At 52.6% G+C, this 15473-nt stretch overlaps 1 protein-coding gene across 17 annotated transcripts in view; it reads right to left on the reverse strand.

Moving 5' to 3' along the window:
* GTF2IRD1 (GTF2I repeat domain containing 1) overlaps positions 1-15473 on the reverse strand; it is a 151954-nt gene that overhangs the window by 70557 nt on the left and 65924 nt on the right. For all 17 annotated transcript variants that reach the window (XM_024250255.3, XM_024250254.3, XM_024250256.3 and 14 more), the window contains exons 6-9: positions 14497-14807; positions 12943-13032; positions 10069-10152; positions 4190-4373 (exon numbers count right to left, since the gene is read on the reverse strand). In XM_024250255.3, the coding sequence (XP_024106023.2) occupies positions 4190-4373; positions 10069-10152; positions 12943-13032; positions 14497-14807 (669 nt within the window). The remainder of the gene's footprint in view (positions 1-4189; positions 4374-10068; positions 10153-12942; positions 13033-14496; positions 14808-15473) is intronic.

Raw genomic sequence — 15473 nt, forward strand, 5'->3', positions numbered from 1 at the left:
GATTACAGAAATGAGCCACTGCGCCTGGCCTCGTGGGACCCTTCACAGGTGTCTTAGAAATCAAGGGGGCCGGCTAGGCGCGGTGGCTCACGCCTGTAATCCCAGCACTTTGGGAGGCCGAGGCGGGTGGATCACGAGGTCAGAAGATCGAGACCATCCTGGCTAACACAGTGAAACCCCGTCTCTACTAAAAATACAAAAAATTAGCCTGGCGAGGTGGCGGGCGCCTGTAGTCCCAGCTACTCGGGAGGCTGAGGCAGGAGAATGGCATGGACCCCAGGGGGCGGAGCCTGCAGTGAGCCGAGATCGTGTCACTGCACTCCAGCCTGGGCAATAGCAAGACTCCGTCTCAAAAAAAAAAAAAAAAAAAAAAAAAAAAAAAAATCAAAAAAACAAAAAAAACAAATCAAGGGGGCCCAAGCAGTGAGCGGCCAGCCCTTCCCTTAGGGAGGGGAGCAGGAGAGACTTTGCAGGGGAGAGAGCAGTGAGCTAGGTGAGGAGACTGGAGGCTGGAGGTGGAGGTGCATGGCCTTCAGTGCTGTCCTCAGGCACCTGGCCTCTACCCTGTGGGCAACAGGTGCCCCAGTGGTCATGACAAGGTTAGATTATCAGATAATGTATTGGAGGGGAGGAGGCTGGGCGCCCAAGGGCCCATTTAGGGACCCAAGTCATCCAGGTAAGATGCATGGAACCAGCCGGGCATGGCAGCTCATGCCTATAATCCCAGCGCTTTGGGAGGCCCAGGCGGGTAGATCACCTGAGGTCAGGAGTTCGAGACCAGCCTGGCCAACATGGTGAAACCCTGTCTCTACTAAAAATACAAAAACTAGCCAGGTGTGGTGGTGCATGCCTGTAATCCCAGCTACTTGGGAGGCTGAGGCAGGAGAATCATTTGAACCTGAGAGGCAGAGGTTTCAGTGAGCTAACATGGCACCACTGCACTCCAGCCTGGGTGATAGAGTGAGACTCCATCTCAAAAAAAAAAAAAAAAAAAAAAAAAAGATGCACGGAACCTCTAGCCAGGAAAACGAGGATGAAATAAAGGTCCGAGAGTCTGAGAGGGTGGGGCTGGGCTCACACGCCCTCTTGCCTCCAGGACTGGCGTTCTGGCATTCTTTCCCTTCTAACCTCAGCCCCACCAGGGTGGTGGCCTGGTGGTGGGTCAGGGGCTCTCAGGCAGCTGATTATGGAGGTACAGCTTCCCTGCCATGGAGTGGCTGGACCAAGGACAGAGCCTTGGGCTCTAGGGGAATGTAGGAGGAAAAAAGGGATGTCCCAGCCTGCATACCTGACAATGTCCAAGGGAGGACCAAGCAGGAAATTAAAACAGAGGCAAAAACATCAGTCCTGGAAGGCAGAGCCAGGGGTGCAAGGCTGATGGTGACTTCTGTTTTCACGTTGGAGGCCCCACTCCCCTGCCACTCCTGAAGGCCTCCACACATCTGGATCCACAGGCCCAGAGGCAGCCTCAGGGAATAATTTTGGGGGAAAACTGGCTTCCTTTCTGAGGCCTGCTTCCTCAGCCCCACCCAGTGATGGAGACACAGCCAGCATCAGTTGTCATTTTATTATTGTTTTTAGAGATAGGGTCTGGCTCTGTCGCCCAGGCTGGAGTGCAGTGGCGTGATCATAGTTCACTGCAGCCTCCAACTCCTGGGCTCAAGTGATCCTCCTCCGTCAGCCTCCTCAGTAGCTAGGACTACAGATGCATACCATCAGGCCTGGCTGTTTATTTTACTTTTTGTAGAGATAGGGTCTCACTTTATTGCCCAGGTTGGTCTCAAACTCCTGGCCTCAAGCGATCCTCCTGTCTCAGCCTTTCCGAGTGCTAGGATTACAAGTGTAAGCCACCGTGCCCAGCCTGCAGTTTTATTATTTACAGTTTTATTTATCAGGGAGAACAGGGTCGGGGAGAGGTGGGTTCGAGACAGCATCAGGGACTTACACCATACCCTGGGGGGGCATTGGGGGTGGAGGCAGATGTCAGGGAGTGGTCACATGCCCTCACGGGCTGCCCGGACTGGAAGGCCCACATGATAGGCACTGACCAAGGGGTCGCTGGCCAGCCTCTAAGCACAGTTCTGAGTTCTAGAATCTTCTCCAGATACTTTCTCCTCCTAAGTTCTGGCTTAGCTAGAACCAATATATCTACCCCTGAGGTGTGAACCCACAGCCCTAGGGGATTCTATTGTATCCCAGTAGGAATACAGACATGAGAAGTAGGAGGCCAGAACTTGGCATGAGTTGGGGTTGGGGCAGAGGTGGGGGGCAGAGAGCTGTACCACCCATAACAAGACCCTCAGGCCTTGTAGAAAGCACTTCTGACTCCCAGACGGTACATACCTTGCAGATACCTGTGCCTGGGCAGAGACTCTACCTCCTGGCTCCCCCCACTTTTTTTTTTTTTTTTTTGGAGATGGGGTCTTGCTATGTTGGCCAGGCTGGTCTTGAACTCCTAGGCTCAAGTGATCCGCCCACCTTGGCCTCCTAAAGTGCTGGGATTACAGGCCGTGAGCCACCGTGCCCAGCCCCTGGCTCCTTTTTAAGGCCTCTTCTCTCCTGACTCACTTTTGCCAGGATGATCTCAGATGGTTAAACGATGAGGCTGGGGTGTGTAATAGAAAAAAATGTACTTGGAGGGTCTGTAGCTGTAGCCACTGTTCTAAGCATTTCATCCACATCTGGTCATTTAGTCTCCAATCAACACTATGAGGTATGGACAATTATCAGGCCTGGTTTTTCTATGTTTAATTTATTTATTTAGAGATGGATTCTCGCTGTCACCCAGGCTGGAGTGCAGTTGTGCCATCTTGACTCATTGCAATCTCTGCCACCTGAGTTCAAGCCATTCTCATGCCTTAGCCTCCCAAGTAGCTGGGACTACAGGCACGTGCCACCACACCTGGCTAATTTTTGTATTTTTAGTAGAGACGGAGTTTCACCATGTTGGCCGGGCTGGTCTCGAACTCCTGACCTCAGGTGATCCACTCATCCCGGCCTCCCAAAGTGCTGGGATTACAGGCGTAATCCAGGCCACCATGCCTGGCTTATTTTTTATTTTTTGAGATGGGGTGTCACTCTGTCACCCAGGCTGGAGTACAGTGGCACGATCATAGCTCACTGCAGCCTCAAACTCCTGTGGTCAAGTGATCCTCCCATCTCAGCCTCCAAGCAGCTGGGACTACAGGCACCTGCCACCATGCCTAGCTAACTTTTTAAATATTTTGCAGAGATGGGGTCTCGCCATGTTGCCTGGGCTGGTATCAGGCCTGGTTTATGTAAATGAGGCACAGAGTAGTTAAGTAACTTGCCCAAGGACGCCCAGGTCGGAGATGTCTTCAGGTGCACCGATGCACTTAATGATATTTTAATTCACAAGGGAAATAAGGTCAATGAAAAAACACCTCATGCTTATTAAACATCTGCTACATGTCAGGTGTGTTTCATCCACTGTTTCATTTTATGTTAGGAAAACTTGGGTTGGGGGGCCATCATTATCCCTTCCCCCCCCCTTTTTTTTTTTTTAAGAAACAGGGCCTTGCTCTGACACTCAGGCTATGCAGGCCTTGGCAATATAGCAAGATCCTATCTCTACTCAAAAAAAAAAAAAAAAAATTACAGTGCCTGATTAGGCCAGACACCGTGCCTGCATTTTCCATTCAATCCTCAAAAGGCCCAGAAGGAATAGGCCACACAGCTACGCAAGGAGCTATAACAGAATTCTCTCCCAGACCCGTCTGATTCTCTGTGTTAAGTTAGAGAACCCATTCATTCTGCCCTTGCCCCATCATTGCCTCCCCAGGCCCCTGCTTAGCCCACATGCCCCAAAACCCAGAGCCCAAGCCAAGCCCAGAGTGGAAGACCAGACCCCTATGCCCACCCGCACCTCTTTTTTTTGAGACAGAGTCTCACTTTGTCACCCAGGCTGGAGTGCAGTGGCATGATCTTGGCTCATTGCAACCTCTGCCTCCTGGGTTCAACAGATTCTCCTGCCTCAGCATCCCAAGTAGCTGGGATTACAGGCGCCCACCACCACAGCTGGCTAATTTTTGTATTGTTAATAGAGACGGGGTTTTGCCATGTTGACCAGGCTGGTCTCGAACTCCTGGCCTCAAGAGATCCGCCTGCCTTGGCCTCCCAAAGTGCTGGGATTACAGGCATGAGCCACCGCGCCCAGCCCCACCCACACCTCTTAATGATGAAGTGGATGCTATGGCGTTCCTCCAGGATCCGCTTCAGCTTGGGGACTCCGTAAGTGCAGGGGCGCTTGAAGGGGATCTTGTCCGGGATGCCCACGATCTCCACAGCCTCCGGGTCACAGGCAATCTTCCGGTAGGGCACAGGGACCATGTGGTCCAGGCCCAGGGCTTCCGCTGGAAAGACAACCAAATGGCAAGACTGAGTGTGAGACAGGCTGCTGGATGCACAGGACCTGGGGACTGTGGTCACCATCACCTCCCACTGTCCCCACTCCACTCTGGCCATGTAGCGGCCAGAGGGATCCTGCAGAAATGTCAAAATCATGTCACTTTTCTATTAGGAAATTGGCTGGGCTGGGTGCGGTGCCCCATGCCTGTAATTCCAGCACTCCGGGAGGCTGAGGTGGGCAAATGGCTTGAGCTCAGGAGTTCAAGACCAGCCTGGACAACACAGCAAGACCCCATCTCTGCAGAAAGTAAAATATAAAAAAGCTAGGTGTGGTGGTGCATGTCTGTAGTCCCAGCTACTCGGGAGGCTGGGGCGGGAGAATCACTTAAGCCTAGGAGTTCGAAGCTGCAGTGAGCCAAGATCATGTCACTGCACTCCAGCCTGGGCAACAGAGTGAGACCCTGTCTCAAAAAATAAAAATAAAAATGTCCAGTGGCTCCTATCTCATTTGGTGACAGCCAAAGTCCTACCTATGTGACTTCATCACCTCTGACCTCATCTGCCCCCTTCATGCCTCTGTGTGCTCCCCCTACCCCTGCCGCCCCCTTGGTGCTTCCCCTACCGGCCAGGAGCATACACTCAGTTCAATGCCTTTGTACCTGCTCTTCTGTCTGCTCAGATCCCTTTCTCCCAGAAATCCATAAACATCCATCCATCGGTCCGTCTATCCATCCATCCATCCATCCATCCATCCATCCATCCATCCATCCATCTGCCCATTCATCCATTCATCCTTTCATTCATCCACCCATCCATCCATCCACCCACCCGGTTGTCCGTCCATCCATCCATCCATCCATCCATCCATCCATCCATCTGCCCATCCATCCATCTGCCCATTCATCCATCCATCCTTTCATCCATCCATCCATCCATCCATCCATCCATCCATCCATCCATCCACCCACCCGGCTGTCCATCCATCTGCCCATCCATCCATCCATCCATCCATCGATCCATCCATCCATCCATCCATCCATCCATCCATCCATCCATCCTTTTATTCGTCTGTCCATCCATCCATCCATCCATCCATCCATCCATCCATCCATCCACCCATCTTTCCTTCCTTCCCTCCCTCCCTCTCTCCCTCCCTCCCTCCCTCTCTTCCTTCCTTCCTTCCTCCCTCCCTCCCTCCTTTCAGGTGTTTGCTCAAATAGCACCTTGGCAGCCTAACACAGCCTCCTCCATCCCTCATTCCCTCCCCTGCTGTGTCTGTCATCCACTGGTCATCATCTGACACTACATCCACAGTCATCTCTACGTGTGCTCACTGTCTAGAAATGAAGCTGCATAAGAACAGGGGTTTTGGCCAGGTGCAGTGGCTCATGCCTGTCATCCCAGCACTTTGGGAGGCTACAGTGGTTGGGAAATGCTTGAGCCCAGGAGTTCAAGACCAGCCTGGGCAACAGTAAGAAGCCATCTCTATAAAAATACAAAAAATTAGCTGGGCGTGGGCCTGTATTCCCAGCTACTTGGCAGGCTGAGGCTTGAGTCCAGGAGTTCGAAGATGCAGTGAGCTGTGATTGCACCACTACACTCTAGTCTGCGTGACAGAGCGAGACTGTCTGAAAAAGAGTAGGGGTTTTGTTTTCTGCCTTGCCACTGCAACCTCAATGGGGCTGGGCACACACTAAGTGCTTTCTGCATAGTGAATATACAAATGGCTACAGGAAGTGCCCAAGCTTGAGGTTGGCTCCTGGCAGGCAAGTAGTTGCACAGGTGAGCACAGGTGTGTGCCTTCTTCCAGGGAGGAGCTCGGCACGCCCTTCATTCAGCAGCGCCATAAACAAGACACACCCCAGAAGCTGACGGCTCTGCCAACAGCCAAGAAGACAGAACCCAGGCTGATGCCCAGGCTACTTGCTCTGTTTTCCCAGACTTGTGCCATTTCAGTCATTCACTTCCACTCTAGCTACACGTTTTCATTCATTCATTCATCAAATACTTTTTTTTTTTTCCCCTGACAGAGTCTTGCTCTGTTGCCCAGGCTGGAGTGCAGTGGCACAATCTTGGCTCACTGCAAACTCCCTGACTGGGTTCGAGCAATTCTCCTGCCTCAGCCTCCCGAGTAGCTGGGATTACAGGCGTGTGCCACCATGCCCGGCTAATTTTTGTATTTTTAGTAGAGTAAGTGTTTCACCGTGTTGGCCAGGCTGGTTTCAAACTCCTGACCTCATGTGATCCACCTGCCTTGGCCTCCCAAAGTGCTTGGATTAAAGGCGTGAACCACAGTGCCCGGCCCCACACCAAATACTTTTTAAGCACCTACTATGTTCCTAATACAAGCTGGTACTTTCTTTCTTTCTTTTTTAGAGACAGGGTCTTGCTAACAGCCCAGGCTGAAGTACAGTGGCATAATCATTGCTCACTGCAGCCTCAACTTCTGGCTAAAGTCATCCTCCTACCTCAGCCTTTTGAGTAGCTAGGACTACAGGCATGTGTTACCATGCCCAGCTATTTATTTTTTTATTTTTTGAAGAGATGGGGTCTTGCTATGTCGCCCAGACTGATCTTGAACTCCTGAGCTCAAGTGATCCTCCTGCCTCAGCCTCCCAAAGTGCTGAGATTACAGGCATGAGCCACCGCTCCTGGCCTTAAGCAAGTACTTTCACGGGTCACCCTTCCCCTGACCTGAGTATCCACTTCACTCTTGCCTCCCCGTATGACCATGGACAGGGCCTCGACACACTGTCCTCCCTCCAGGCTCCCATATCTCCTGGCTGTTCCTCAGGCCCCTCCCCGTCCTAGCCCCGCTTCTCTGGCCACACCATGCTTTGTCTGTGTTCCTGTAAGTGCCAGCCCAGAGCTGGACCTCCCTCTAGCCCCGCTTGGGCCCTCCCTTGGGTGCCTCTGACACTGTTTTCCTGTTGACGCAGTGGCCCAGGTCTGCGTTGGTGGCTTTGGCATCCAGATCCCACTGAGATGTCACACTTAGCTCATTGTCAGATGAAACCTTCGAAATCTCAACAGCTGGCAAAGCATCTCTCCCCACAACCCCCCAACCTCCCACATCAGCAGCCACCCCCAGCCCCAGCCCTTGAGCGATTGGTCCTTTGAGTGCCTGTGAATTCATCTCCGTCCGGTTCATCTAGTTTATTGGGGCCTGTCTTTTCAGCAGTGGGGAGATTCAGTGGACAGAGGGCCAACCCCCTAACCCTGCTATTGCCCCTTGGGAAGGGGCTGCCTTCATGCAGTGCCACCATGCACCCTCCTCGGCCCCTCACCTGGTCCCAGCATCTTCCCAGAGGACATGTCCTCGAGACTTCCTGAAGCCTAATGTTTCCCCCAATTCTAATTTTTCTGTTTCTTCCTCCTCTGCACCACCCACACCGTCACTGGCCCAATTCACCCAGATTTGGTGGCTGGTAGAGCTGGGAGCAGGGGTTGCTCACCCACGATCTGTGGGATGCCTTGGGCTGCCAAACCCCGATGCCACCATCAGGGGGGTCCCCAGTACTCCTGGGCAGCTGCCTTCTCCCCCACGAAGCTCCCCAGAGGCAGCTCTGGCTTTATGGGGAACAAGGTCTTGACCACTCCACACCCAACACTCTTTGGATGTGACTCAGGAACTGACATTTGGGAAAGGCTTGGCATTTTGAAAAGTCCAGAGCGTGGGACAGGTCAGAACACTGGCCTGGGCAGAACCCTCCCAAGGCAGGCAGAGCCGGCTCCTCCCTGGTTCCCCTCCCCCAACCTCCGCCTGGCTCACACCTGCCTGGGGCGGGGAGAGACTCAGGGGCAGGTGCAGACAGCCCTTTGCAGCTCTGAGGAGTGAGAGGCGTGGCTGGGCCAGGGTAGCCACATCAAAGGCAGCCTGCTATCCCAGGCTCCTCACTAAGGCCTCCAGAGTCTTGCTCAGCCCCATGTCAATGTGGAAGGTCCAGCCCACACGCAGAGGCTGCCCCAGACGTGGTCACAAGACACCTTGTCCACGAAGCCACCCCTGACTTCCCAGCCTACTGAGACTGTTTCTTCCTTGGAATTATCTTCCCTTCTTTTTCTTTTCTTAATGATTTTTTTTTTTTTTTTTTTTTTGAGAGAAGGTCTCACTCTGTCACCCAGGCTGGAGTGCGGTGGCGTGATCTCAGCTCACTGCAACCTCTGCCTCCCGGGTTCAAGTGATTCTCCTGCCTCAGCCTCCCAAAGTAGCTAAGATTACAGGTGCATGCCACCATGCCACACCCAGTTAATTTTTGCATTTTTGTAGAGACGGGGTTTCACCATGTTGGCCAGGCTGGTCTTGAACTCCTGAGCTCAAGTGATTCACCCGCCTCGGCCTTCCAAAGTGCTGGGATGACAGGCATGAGCCACAGCGCCTACCACTTGTGTTTTCTTTCCAGAGTGCAGTGGGCTGACATTTGTTATGAGCCTGACTCTGTCCTGGGTGCTAGGGACAAAGAGAGGGGTTGGGTGCAGTCCTGGCCCTCAGGGAGACGGCGGCAGGCAGGGGGCATCAAGTTCCCAATGTGTCACAGAGAGGGAATCATCAGGGTACCCAGGCCTACCTGGACCAGGCTGGGGACCCAAAGGCTTCCTGGAGGAGGTGACTCCCAAGACGAGTCTCAAAGAACAATTAGGAATTTGTCCCTAAAATGTGAAAAGACTGTGCCAGGCAGAGGGCACAGCACAGGTAAAGGCTGGGAGGCAGGAAATGGTGTGTTACTGTGGGGGACTTGCACATGAGGCCAACAGAGATTTTTCTGGGCCTTATGGATAGTTCCCCTGATGGGCAATCTGTTTTGTTTGTTTTTTTGTAGAGATAGGGTCTCGTTCTGTCGCCCAGGCTGGAGTGGGGGGGTACAATCATAGCTCACGGTAGCCTCAACCTTCTGGACTCAAGCAATCCTCCCACCTCAGCCTGCAAGTAGCTAAGACCACAGGTGTGTGGTTAATTTTTTAATTTTTAATTTGTATTTATTTATATTTTTTGAGACAGAGTCTCACTCTGTCAGCAGGCTGAAGTGCAGTGCCACAATCTCGACTCACTGCAACCTGCGCCTCCCAGGTTCCAGTGATTCTCTGCCTCAGGATCCGAGTAACTGGGATTACAGGTGTGTATTACCACACCCAGTTAATTTTTGTATTTTTAGTACAGACAGGGTTCCGGCATGTTGGCCAGGCTGGCCTTGAACTCCTGACCTCAGGTGATCCGCCTGCCTCTGCCTCCCAAAGTGCTGGGATTACAGGCATGAGCCACTGCGCCCAGCCTAGTTTAAAAATTTGTTTTTGTAGAGACGGGAGGTCTCAATATGTTGGTCAGGCTGGTCTTGAACTCCCAGCCTCAGGTGATCCTCTCACCATGGCCTCCCAAAGTGCTGGGATGACAGGCATGAGCCACCATGCCCGTCCCCCAGATGGGTAATCTCTGCCCCCAACCTGCCCCGCTCCCCACCACTGAGCCCAGGTCTGGGGCTTTGCCATCAGTTCCGCCCCCTGAAGAATCTGGAAGGGAAATATTGACACAACCACCCCCTACCCAGACAGGAGGAGCCTGCGACGGATGACATTAGCGGTGCCGGCGCGCGGGAGCCAGCATATGGCTCCCGCTGCCGTGTTGGGGAACACGAGTGATTGCCACGTAATGAGATGCTCAACACGGCTGCTGGGGCCACACGGCGGGCCGCGCCGCCCACTCACCATATCTGCTGTTAAACAGGATCTGCACACACTCCCGGAGCGTGTTGATGTCCTCGGTTTCCTTTATGAAGGCGTCCCACTTCTCTATCAAAACACAGGAGGCACAAGTGAGCAGGGCCCCACAGGACGGTCACACGCCCTCCACCGGCCATGACCACCGGGCTTTCACCCCCAGAGCCCCTGAGGCCGGCCCCAGCCCCCAGTTCTTCCACCCTCTCCCACCTCAGACCATACACGAATTCAGGGTGCTCTGATGGTCCCCCGTCTGCCCGTTCCTGCCCTAACATTTGTCTCTGGCCTCTCCCACGGGTGTGGTGTCAGAACAGGCTCAGCCTGTCCATCCCGAGCCCATCCTGCCCCAGACATACAGGAGGCTGGAAGAGCAGTCCCTTCAGCAGAAAAAGAGGTCGAGTCTTATGTTTTTTTTTTCTTTAGATGGTGACTCACTCTGTCACCCAGGCTGGAGTGCAGTGGCGTGGTCTCAGCTCACTGCAACCTCTGCCTCCCGGGTTCAAGCGATTCTCCTGCCTCAGCCTCCCAAGTAGCTGGGATTACAGGGCACCTGCCACCACACCTGGCTAATTTTTGTATTTTTAGTAGAGATGGGGTTTCACCATGTTGGCCAGGCTGGTGTCGAACTCCTGACCTCAGGTGATCCACCCGCCTTGGCCTCCCAAAGTGCTGGGATTACAGGTGTGAGCCACCAAGTCCAGCCTGAGGTCAAGTATTTTATTTTTTAATTTAAATTAAAAAAAAAAAAATAGAGACAGGGTCTCACTCTGTTGCCCAGGCTGGACTGCAGTGGCGCAATCATAGCTCACTGTAGCCTTGAACTCCTGGGCTCACGTGATCCCTCTGCCTCGGCCTCCCAAGCAGCTGGGATGACAGGTGTGAGCCAACACTCCTGGCTGTGTTTTTTCTTTTTTTCTTTTTTACAGACAGGGTCTCACTCTGTTGCCCAGGCTGGAGTGCAGTGGTGTGATCATAGCTCACACCAGCCTCCAACTCTTGGACTCAAACGATCCTCCCACTTCAGCCTCCTGAGTGGCTGCGACTACAGGTGCCCACCACCATGTCTAGCTAAGGGCTGAGTCTTGATCTTCAGAATCTAACCCTTGTACCTCCTACATCTGAGGTCTCACTCAGTACTGGCCTTGTTGGCTTCCCCCAAACTCTCAGCTCTGCTGGTCTCTCTCTCAAAACCTCTGTCTTGATTAAATAATAACAAGTGATCGTTGGTTCATTTATAATCAGTAAAAGTAAGAACTTTAATTTGTTAAGTGCTTATCTGTGCTAAGTACCTTATATATATAATAATATCCTATTTAATTCCTTATGACAAGTTTTAAACAGAGATATTATTCCCATTTTGCAGATAGGAAAACTGAGGCTCAAAGAAGCTGAGTATCTTGCTTGCGATAACCCAGTGAGATTCTATCCCAGCTTGTGCCCCTGGCCCATGGGCCTGTCATGATGCTGTTCCATCTGGACATTCATGTCCCCTCCCTGCCAGGGCTGGACCTTGTTTGGGGCAGTGGCAGGTTGGGTTGTTGGGGGGGGCGGGGGAAGCATCCTCCATTCTGATCCCAGGGGACTGGGTTTTCTTTCTTCCTTAAAATTTTGTAGAGATGGGGTCTCACTAAGTTGCCCAGGCTGGTCTAGAACTTCTGGCCTCAAGCCATTCTCCCACCTTAGCCTCCCAAAGCACTGGGATTACAGGTGTGAGTCACCACACCTGGCCTAGGACTGGGTTTTCTTATAGAACCTCTTCCTGGAGGTGAGGCTGAGGCCTCAAAGCAAAACTGCTGGCAAGTCCTACTGCATTCCTTCTTGGTATAACTGAATCCCAAACTTTCCTACACTCAGGCCTTCTGTGTGATACTTTAAAAATCTGTTCCTTTTTTTTTTTTAATATATCACTTCCTTTAAAAGGTAGAGTTTAGGAGTTTAATTCCTCTCCCACAGAGGGTAGGCTGGATCATGTTTCTGGCTTCTAACAGACAGAATATGGCAGAAGTGACAGCAATTTCTGAGGATGGGTCATAAAAGCCATGTGGCTTCCTCGTTCCTCTCTTTTGGATCAAGAATCCGAAGGAAACCAGCGGCCATGTTGTGAGGATGCTCAAGCAGCCCTGTCAAGGCTGGCCCACACGGTGGGGAACTGAGGCCTCCTACTAACAGCCATGTGAATGGGCTCAGAAGCGTCTCCTCCCGCCCCAGTTGAGCTCTTGGATGACAGCAGCCCCAGCTGACATTTTGACTGCATCCTCATAAGAGACCCTGACCCAGCACTGCCCAGCTCAGCCAGTTCCGAATTCCCAACCCCCAGAAACTATGAGGTAATAAACACTTGTTTTAAGCTCCATTTTGGGGTTATTTATTTTATTTTTTGTTATAACTTTTTTTAGAGATAGGGTCTAACTGTTGCCCAGGCTGGAGTGCAATGGTGCGATCATAGCTCACTGCAGCCTCCAACTCCTGGGCTCAAGTGATCCTCCTGCCACAGCCTCCCAAGTAGCTGGGACTACGGGTAGGCACCACCACATTCAGCTAATTTTTCTTATTTTTTTGTAGAGACAGCATTTCGCTATGTTGCCCAGGCTGGTCTCAAACTCCTGGCCTCAAGCAACCCTCCTGCCTTGGCCTCCCAAAGTGCTGGGATTACAGGCATGAGCCACCATGCCTAGTCTGGGGTAGTTCATCACACAGCAATAAGTAACTATTATTAAACACCAGTTTACTTGCAGCCCCTTGAGCAGAGCTGTTCCTCCTTTCTCTCACAAAGACCCAGGAGACACACTTCCATTTCAATGGGCACCACCTCCAACCTCAGATTCCCACTCAGACCGGGGTACTGCGTGGGTGCTGTCCTACCTGACTTGTCATGGACGATGGAGAAGAGAATGCGCTTGGAGGCATGGACGTTCTGGATGAGAGGCCCACCAGGCCCGGTGGGCTTCTGTCCTGGACAAGGGAGAGAAGGAAGCAGGTTCCAGGTGGGACCCAAGAGGGTTCCCCAGATCTGGCCCCAGTGCACAGGCCCTGGCTCTGGGGTAACAGCCTCATTTGCCAGGGACATCCAATAACTGATTCCTGTGATCACAAACTCAATGCAAGGCCCCTGACCAGAGGCTTAAGACATTCTGCACCAGAATCTGCTAGCCAAAAGCCAGGTTAACAAGAAAGGGATGTCGGAGGTCACCTTTTCCAGGTAAGAACACTTGTTTTACGTGTATAAGCTCGAAGCCCTGGTCAGCCCACATATTTGGGCTTTTTTCCCCCCTTATAATAATAATAATAATAATAATAATAATAATAATAATAGTATATATAACTTACAAGCACCTACTACAGGCCAAGCATTAGACCCAAATGCTTTTTTTTTGGTAGAGATAGGATCTTGCTATGTTACCCAGGCTGGTCTCGAACTCCTGGGCTCAAGCAATCCTTCTACCTCAGCCTCCCAAAAAGCTGGAATTACAGGTACGCCTGGCCAGACCCAATGCTTTAATACAGCAACTCTCAAACTTGAGCACATTGGAACCACTTGGCAGGGTTATCCAAAAAGACTACTGGGTCCCATCCCCAAAGCTTCAGATTCAGCAAGACTGCAGTGGGGCCTGAGAATATGCATTTCTAACCCTCTCTCAGGAGAAGCTACTGCCACCGATCTGTCATCTAATCATGATAACACTTCTGGGAAGCAGGTACCGCTAGTATCCCCATTTTATAGAGGAAGAAACTGAGGCTCAGAGAGTAGAGATTTGCCCCAGGATGCATAGCCACTAAGTAGAGGAGCCAGGATATGAATCCAGGTGCTCCTCACCTGCAGCTGTTCCTTTCGTCCTGTCCACCCCAGGACCTACTTCCAGGACCTACTTCCCCCAGTGCCCTTAATCAGGCTGGGTATACAGTGGGTGCTCATTCAATTGGAGCGGGTCCTCACGGAATGCATGGGGATGACTAGTATGCTTACTTCCTTTACTTCCTTTATAGCACGTGATGTGGATCTCCCACTTTTGACACCTGAAATATCGCTGGTGCTTTTTTTTTTTTTTGAGACAGGGCTGTGCTGTCACCCAGGCTGGAGTGCAGAGGTGTGCAATCATAGTTCAATGCAGCCTCAAACTCCTGGGCTCAGGCGATCCTCCTGCCTCAGCCTCCCGAGTAGCTGGGAGCCAGGGAGTCCTCGCAGGCGTCCTCTTAGTCCAAGGCCAAGGACTTCATTCACAGATGGCTGAGCAGAGACCCAAGGTCCAAGGGGGTCTCAGCCAGGACACCATCTGTCCAGTCCCACCCCCATGCCCAGACATGGCTCCTTCCAACCTAAGAGGGCCCAGGCATCCTGACCTGCCCTGGGAGGATGTCCCCTGCATGAGTGACCTCTGTCCCACCCCCTAGACTTAGAGATCCCAGCAGCAATGTTACCACAACAGTCGGAGAAGTCTTGGGCACCGGTGGCCTTGGGCTCTGGCATGGGCCGGCTCAGGCCCAGGTCGCTGGGGGCAAGGGGGCAGGAAGGTGCTTCCTGCTTGAGCTCTCGGATGGCGTGGTTCGGGAGCGCCGTGCTGTACAGGAAGCTGGCCATGGAGGAGGAGGTGGCGGTGGGGGGCAGGTCCTGGGGTGGCACCTTGGGGGCCTGGCCATGCAGGCCACAGTCCCGTGACCCCTTGGGTATCAGGGAGACACCATTCAGCTCCACCAGGGCCTTCGAGTCCCGCCCGCCATCCTCAAGTGGCCTGAGTAAAGGAGAGGACACACGGACAGCTTTGTACATCTGTTTCACACGTTGCAGCTCTTTCCCCGCAACCCCACATCCCTGCCCTCTGCAGAACATAACAGCCCCATGAGGAGGGCAGAACAGGAGCTGCTCTTCCACTTCACAAGTGGGGATGCAGGCTCAGAGGTGGGAATGGTGTGCCCAGGGCCACAGAGCTAGGCCACTGGAGGACCTGGGCCCTGCCCCTCTGCTCTAATCCACTGATCAGATCCTGCCAGGTGCAGTTGATTGCCTCCTGTCTCCCGCTGCACCCTTCCCCTTCCTGCCTTTGCATTGTCTGGGGCACTTAGCAGAGATGGGTTCAACCTTAAGCCCTCAGGCTGCCTTCTTGGCTCTCCTGACAACTGCTACTGCCTCAGACCAGCCTCAACAACCTAATCACCCCTGGGTCCCTTATTAACCCCAGATTTACAACCTGAGCAAGCACAGGACATGGTTCTCCCATTTCTGACACCTAAAATGCCCCATTTTTTTTTTTTTTTTTTTAAGAGACAGGGTCTTGCTCTGTCGCCCATGCTGGAGTGCAGTGATGCAATCACAGCTCACTGCATCCTCAAACTCCTGGGCTCAAGCAAGCCTCCTGCCTCAGCCTCCTGAACAGCTGAGATGACAGGTGTGCACCACC

The sequence above is a fragment of the Pongo abelii genome, chromosome 6 (assembly GCF_028885655.2).
Source record: "Pongo abelii isolate AG06213 chromosome 6, NHGRI_mPonAbe1-v2.0_pri, whole genome shotgun sequence".
NCBI classification, from domain to species: Eukaryota; Metazoa; Chordata; class Mammalia; order Primates; family Hominidae; genus Pongo; species Pongo abelii.